General features: G+C 32.6%; 1 protein-coding gene across 1 annotated transcript; it reads right to left on the bottom strand.

Annotated features, from left to right (window-relative positions):
* Positions 1-6,762: 6,762 nt before the first annotated feature.
* Positions 6,763-7,260, bottom strand: LOC145263264 (uncharacterized). The gene has a single exon (XM_080120347.1). The coding sequence runs from the start codon at positions 7,258-7,260 to the stop codon at positions 6,763-6,765; it is 498 nt and encodes a 165-aa protein (XP_079976473.1).
* Positions 7,261-7,534: the final 274 nt, after the last annotated feature.

The raw sequence follows: 7,534 nt of genomic DNA, 5'->3' as shown, positions 1-7,534 counted from the left end.
ATTACTAATACCCTACATCCGAGTGCAGTATACTGAAAACTAGATATGCCGTGTACGTCTGTAAATGCCCCATAAGAGAATGTTTCTCCAATAATAATTCGTACATTGGCACGAATCGAACCATTATCTCCTGTCGTTGTACATGTCTCCTGTCTTCCACGAATAGTTCAATCTATCAGCACCTCATAGTACACCACACCCCTTAAACTGAATTTAGTGACATATTAATAAATAAAACACGGTCATTTTAATTGTTTCCTATTGCGAGGTGCGCCTCCCAATGTTTTAGGCATTGTTAATCCATCTTAATAAACGTAGGATTAACCAGACTCAAAATGAAACGGAGGGCACGCTCAAGTGCTTTTGAGTATTTTAGTGATTTTGAGCGATTTTAATCGTCTTTTAATCATCTTTTAATCGTTTTTTTTCTATTTTATATCGCTATTTTGATTTTTCAATTCAATTTTTAATATTTTATTTTAATAGTTTATCGAAAACGTTCGCGATTATTGGAACTTTCTTTTTTCACTCGAAGAAAACGTTCGGAAAATTCTCCGATAAAGAGAAAAATAGGATTACAAGAAAAACAAGCAAGGGTTGTCTGTGCTATTTAATGAAACGTTCATAAAAGAAAAATACTGCCTAAATATACTAATATATATATATATATGTATATATATATATATATGCATATATATATTCAGTATTTAATTGATAAGCAAATTACTATAGGTTAAAGATAAAAATAAAATAGAATAAAATTATTTATCTGAATTTGGTTTAAATATGATATTATAATAATACATTTCGAATAAAATTCATAGACACACACATATGCATATATATATACACATATATACACATATATATATATATACATATATATATATACACATATATATACATATACATACACACGCATATACACAGATACACATATATATATATATATATATATATAAATGTAAAGTTGGTTCGTTCCAAACGAATAAAACCATATTTCTACATTACCAATTTATTTGAAATTTTCAGACAACCCATTTTTAGAGTCGAGGTATGTTTTTACTCGCGAATTATTAAAATTAAAATATTAAATAAAATAAATATATTTTTTTAACCGTTTCTGCGAATCTGTTCTGTTGATAAAACTGAACTTCCGGTTCGATTAATTTCACAGCCACAAATTGACGAAATATTTAATTTTCTATTAACTCGATAATTAAAAAAAAAAAACCCAAAAAAACTTACTGATGCAGAGAGTGATCCGTGCTGAAATAATAATGTTATTATTTAAAAAGCCATTCTTAACATGGGGAAGGGAGGGTGTTTTGTACCTATTCTCTACTTTAACCTTACAATTGAATAAAAACATATCATAAAACTTTAATTAAACGTGGACAACGATTTTAAAAAAATAGCGCGGACCACTCTCTGCATTAGCACAAAAAATAAAAATAAAAATAAAAAAAAATAATCCCATATTTAAAAAATTTAAATTCCTTTATGTACTTACCAATTTTTTAATTTTATTTATGTTAAGGCTTTTCACTCATGAAACATTACGTTTTAATTGTTTAGTTTATTTTCACGGCATTGTTTACATAAAAAAAGTGTGTTTTAACTTTTTCTAAACTGTTTCATTTTTACGACATGCCTCAACGTATTATAAACACCCTAACCCCCCATGTTTAAAAAAAACAAAACAAAAAAGCGCCCTTCCATAAACCTCGAAAGCCGTTCTTAATATGGGGAGGTTGAGGGTGTTCATTCCGAAAGTTTTAACATGGGGAAGTTAGAGTGTTTATAATATGCTGGGTCGAGTCGTAAAATTAACGACGTTGCTATCTATTATTTATTGCAGAAATTGCTTGAAATTTATTTATTTGACAAAAAAAATTACATTTTGGTACTCCTTGGGCATTGAGTTCCATGGCGACCAGTAGAAAAAAAATAATAGTGTCTTTCTTAGTCTCGCACCCCACCCCGCACGTAACATATTTTATTTACTGACGTTGCCGTAACTAAACGATTATTTGTCACATTTACAAACATTTATTTATTTATTTATTTATTTTGAAAAAAGTTTTACTTTTTATGAATATTAAAAGAAAAATAGGTACTCATGCAGAGAGTGATCCATGCTGAAATAATTACGTTATTATTTAAAAAAGCCATTCTTAAAATGGGGAGGGGATGGTGTTTTGTACCTATTCTGTACTTTAAACTTTGCAATTGAATAAAAAAACACGATTTAAAAAATAGCGCGGATCACTCTCTGCATTAGCACCGAAAAATGTTACTAAACATTTATTAATAATTTCTCACTTTACAAACATTTGATTTTAAATTTCTTTTTAAATGACGATTTTTATCGACTTTTTTTTTTAAATATCCCCCACCCCCTAAATGGTGTTTATTCCGAAATCCGTTGTTAACATGGAGAGATTGAAGATGCTTATTCTGATAGCTGTTCTTAACATTTGGGGAAGTGGACCTGATGTAAAAAATTAAATAAATTAAAAAAAACAAACTAAACCATTTACTGATAACTTCTCACTTTTGGAAATATGTTTTAATTTACATGCGCAGATGAACAAATTGTTGAATAGTGCGAAAACAAAACGTTTTTGTAATAAACTTTGGGATAACTTTTTGGGTAAATATTTACATTTAGGTCCACCTCCACAATTTTCTTTTTTAAATGACGACTTTTATTGATATTTACTTCTCCGCAACTTTTATTGATAAATAAATCTACTTCTCTGCCACGGGCACTGCACTCCTCCTTTTTTTTTTAATAGTATTTTCGGGTGGGTATGCTGACAACAAATATTAGTTAAATTTTGCAAATAGCCCCCGCTCCAAAAGTGGTGTTTATTCCGGAAACTGTTCTTAAGATGAGGAGGTTGGGGGGTGATTATAAGGTGGACCTAATCTAAAAGAAACAAAACAAAAAAAAAGTTTTTTATGCGCACATAAGCAACTATTTTTTTATTGACTTTTTTAAAAACTTTTTTATTTAAAAATTAGTAAATTTCAATGAATAGAATAATAAATCATTTATCATTAATATGTGTTTTTGGTTTTGTGTTGAATAAAACTTTTTTTTCATTACAACAATAATGAACCAATTTAAATCTTCCGGCATGCGTTTAAGGGTTACGAAATTATCAATAAATCGTTTAGTTATTAAGCCAACGTCAGTAAATAAAAAAATGTTATGTGCGCATGCATTAGCCTTGACTATGGCGGGGGGGCTAAGGGAGCGACCATTAAATAATTATGCTGGTCGCCATGGAACTTAACGCCCAAGGAGTACCTAAAGTGGCACTTATGCACTTATGTTATCGTGCTATTTTTTAAAATAGTATTTTCCTGTTAAATTCAAATTTTACAATATGTTTTTCTTTTATTAATTTGTAAAGTGAAAGTACAGATAACCCGGTCGGTTTCTAATGCGAGGAAAATCTAGCCCCCCCCCCAAAAAAAAGGGGTACTCTGGATAATAACAAAACATTAAAATTGCCTCAGTCTTGAAAGATTTCTTCTCTACTGAACGAGGAAAAAAACGGTGAAGTGTAGTTAACCTTCTGTTTCTCTCCCCCTCTCTCTTCCTCTCTTAATATCTCTCTCTATCCATCTCTCCCTTTCCCTCTCTCAATCTATCTTTCTCTCTATATCACCTTCTCCATCTCTCTTTGAGCTCCTTTCTCTCTCTTACTCCCTCTATCTCTCTCCTTTCCTCTGTCTCATCCCTCTCTGTTTCTAACTCTCCCTCTCTCTGTTTATCTATCAATCCCTTTATCTCGATATCACCTTCTCTTTCTCTATTTTCCTCTCACTGTCTCTTTTCTATCTATATATCTTCCTCTCTATCTGTCCATCTCTAATCCCTCATCCTATTTTCGTCTCCTAAATTAATTACAGTGAATAAGGCATTGTCGAAACATGGATTAATTCTATTTTAGTCACCTAATTTACTGACTGTGAGAATAGGAGTTATTTGGAAATTACTGCTACATTGAACAGCACCAGAAGTAACTGGTAAAACCTTTCTAATTAAATTGATTTTGGCAGCCATTTGGTAACAAAATGACATAGCCTTAGCCCTTGCTGCATGAGGAATACCTGCGACCTTGCTGCCAAGTAGAAGAATTATTTATTCTACTTTAAAACATTCAATTTTTCAAAAATCTCATGTTCGACATCTCCAAAACATCCAATATGGGGAAAAAATATTGCAAAAATGCAAACTTATTGTTTAGGATGAATGCACAATGGTACGCAAAAATCACTAGAGGCTCTTGGTCGATCCTTGCAAGATTTGCGTGGCAATGTCAGCCCATTTGGGAATGCAGTAATATTACTTGCAGGAGATTTCAGACAAATGTTACCTGTTATTCTTCAATCAACACCAGCAGATGAAATAAATGCTTGCCTCAAATACTCTACCTGTTTGTTCCATGTGAAGACATTAAACTTAACTCAAAATATGCATGTACAGTTGTAGACTGTTCAATCCACACAAAAACTTTTGCATCACTTGTGGGAAATTGGGTACGAAAAAGTGCCAGCTGATCAGAGTTAAGGGCAAAATTCTTTGACTTTTAACTTCTGTAATTTCTGTAATTTTATTCCATCAAAAGAATAGTTAGTTTAAAAGGTTTTTGCAGATATTCAAATTATAAGAATTCCATTTGACTGAGTGAATGAGCTATTCTTGCAGGTCAATACAAAGATGCCGATGAACTTAACGCTATAATTAATTGTAAAATTCCAAGTGAGGTAGTCAAATACAAATCCATCGACACTGTTGTGAAAGCAGATAAAGTGGTTAATTATCCAACAGTTATATTTGCCAGGGATGCCACCGCATGTATTGCAACTGAAATTTGGTGTACTAATTATCATGTTGTGAAATATAAACCAATCCAAGCTTTGCAATGGCACATAGCTTGCAGTAAAAATAAATTAACAAACAATATCATAGAAACAACAATCTTAACAGGACCTTTCACAGATGAATATATCTTCATTCCATGCATTCCTATGATTCTACCGGATACATCATTACACTTTAGCAAATTGCACTTTCCAATTTTATTGTCATTTGCAATAACCATCAACAAAGCACAGGGAACAATATTTACAATTGTGGGCCTTACAGTTACACACTGACTGTTTTTTCACATGGACAATTTATGTTACATATTCAAAGGTCACCAGTCCGGAAAATCTCTATATCAGCTTAGAAAATGGAACAACAAAAACTGTGTACCCATGCAAAATGGAAATTTAAACCTATAAGAAACATGCTTTTTCTCATTTTGGAACTTTTTCCATTGCACCAATTTGAGCCACAGCAACGCGTGGCAGGGTACAGCTAGTATATATATATATATATATATATATATATATATATATATATATATATATATATATAAACAGGCTGTAACTGTAGAAGAAAAACAAATGTCCCCTACAAGGCTCATGTAAAATAAAAATAATATAGTCTATAGCTACACAGTATCAAAATCCCAAATCTAAATGAATTTAATAGCAACCATAACTCAACCACCCGATTAAATAATGACGCCAACTTTAACCAATCTACCAATCAAATACACACCAACCCACCATCTAATAATCCAACACCCAATCTACCGGAAAATGATTACACTAAACAAGAGGCAATATACTTTGGTTCCACATCTGGCTTAATAACACATTTCAACGCACAAATATTCTTTTAAAAATTACTCCCTGTAAAACCAAACTACCCTATCCAAGCATATTTGGCGACTCATAGATAACAATATTTTTTTAAATTTGAAATGGCAAATAATAGGATCTGATGTGTTTGTGATTATTTGGTACTTGAAAGGGTATGAATTATAATCGACACTAAATGCATTTGTAATACATTATTTATTTAACTATAACATAAACTTAAATGTTCGTAATGATATTATTAATTATACCAAGCGTTGAATGTTTGTTTTGAGTCCGGATTGAAGAAAAATTCCGTTATCGTGCTTGCTATGGAGTCCAGAGAATTTGATTTTGGTAAGTTTATAATTTGCTTGTTAAACTGGGTTGTCAGATTTTCAATAAGACTGTTCTGAGCTCTTAAAAATTCCGTTTGTTGGTATTGAAGGATTCTTTCGAGAATATTTAGATCCATGGCAGGTGGAGTGTTTTTTTTCTTTCTTCAACAAGAAAAAAAAATATTGTAAAAGAAAAATTCCTGTTTTTTTTCCAGCAAGAAAAAATATTTTAAGGAAAATTCCTTTTTTTTTTTCCAAAAAAAAAATTTATTGAAATTTCTTATTTTTTTCTTTTTTTTTTTGCGTTAAAAAAAAATTATTTAAATTTCTTTTTTTTTATGTTTAAAAACAAATGTGGAAATTTGCTCAGGAAAATCGCGGCATGAGGCGTAAATCGCTTCTTAGAACCTGACACCATGTGCGTTTATGTTTTTCTGTGAGTTAAAATCCAAATCCATCGTCGCCATTGATGCGTTTGTGATAATTTGGTAAAACCGATACTTGAAAGGGTATGAATTATAATCGACACTGAATGCATTTGTAATACATTATTTATTTAACTATAACATAAACTTAAATGTTCGTAATGAACGATTGAGGAACGATAGTCTATAGCGGCCATCTTAAAATGTCCCAGTCTGTTCTCCTGGTCTCGCCTAGCTGCCAGGCACAACAAATCTCTTAATGGAAGGGAGATAATTCTGCATTTATCGATTTAGCGATTATCTCTCTTTGACCATCTAACACCTCCCCTTTGAAGATGATGTCTGTAAGATGTTTGCTGTGGGTCCACTTGTAGGACTGAGGTTGGTTTGCGCCTTCGTTGTGATCTTCGTGTTGGACCGTCCTTCTTAGCCTTGTTTTGTTTCCTGTATGCTGCGGGCACACTCTGAGGTAATTCAAATGTGTCCAGTAAAATATTCAATGGAATGCCATTTGATTGTCTCTTTGGAAGGTATGAATGACGCAGTTGATTTGCGTGTCTGACCCAAATAGATAATTGTACATCCACATCGTACATGACTTTCCCAGAGCGATGTACTATCTGACCCTGTGCCAATTTTTCTTTACCATTTCGGTAATCTTTTGCCCATACGGCTTGTCCTGGTAGGAATCTTGCTCCATGATGACGATTGAATTGATTTTCCATCGTCCTGTTTCTCTTGGGATTATTCTTTGGTGATGGACGAATTGCATCCATTGGTAAGCGCATCTTCCTGTTCATCAATGCTTCGGCGGGAGACTTACCCTCCGGGCAATTTAGGTTTGGTGTAGCTCTGTAGCTACTTAGAAATGTTTCTATGATCTCTCGAATAGTTCCTTCCCCCTTCAACTCTTAAAAGTGTCTACGAAGCGTTCGGCTTGGCCGTTAGATTGTTGGTGGAAAGGTGGAGATCGTAGGTGCTGGATACCGTTTTGTTTACAGAAATTTGTAAATTCTGTTGATGTAAATGCAGTACCGTTGCCAGAAACTAAAATTTCAGGAA

Source organism: Euprymna scolopes, chromosome 38 (genome assembly GCF_053919585.1).
Source record: "Euprymna scolopes isolate OS-2025 chromosome 38, ASM5391958v1, whole genome shotgun sequence".
NCBI lineage: Eukaryota > Metazoa > Mollusca > Cephalopoda > Sepiida > Sepiolidae > Euprymna > Euprymna scolopes.
Note: the sequence above shows the minus strand (reverse complement) of the source record. Positions and strands in the feature narration are given on the sequence as shown.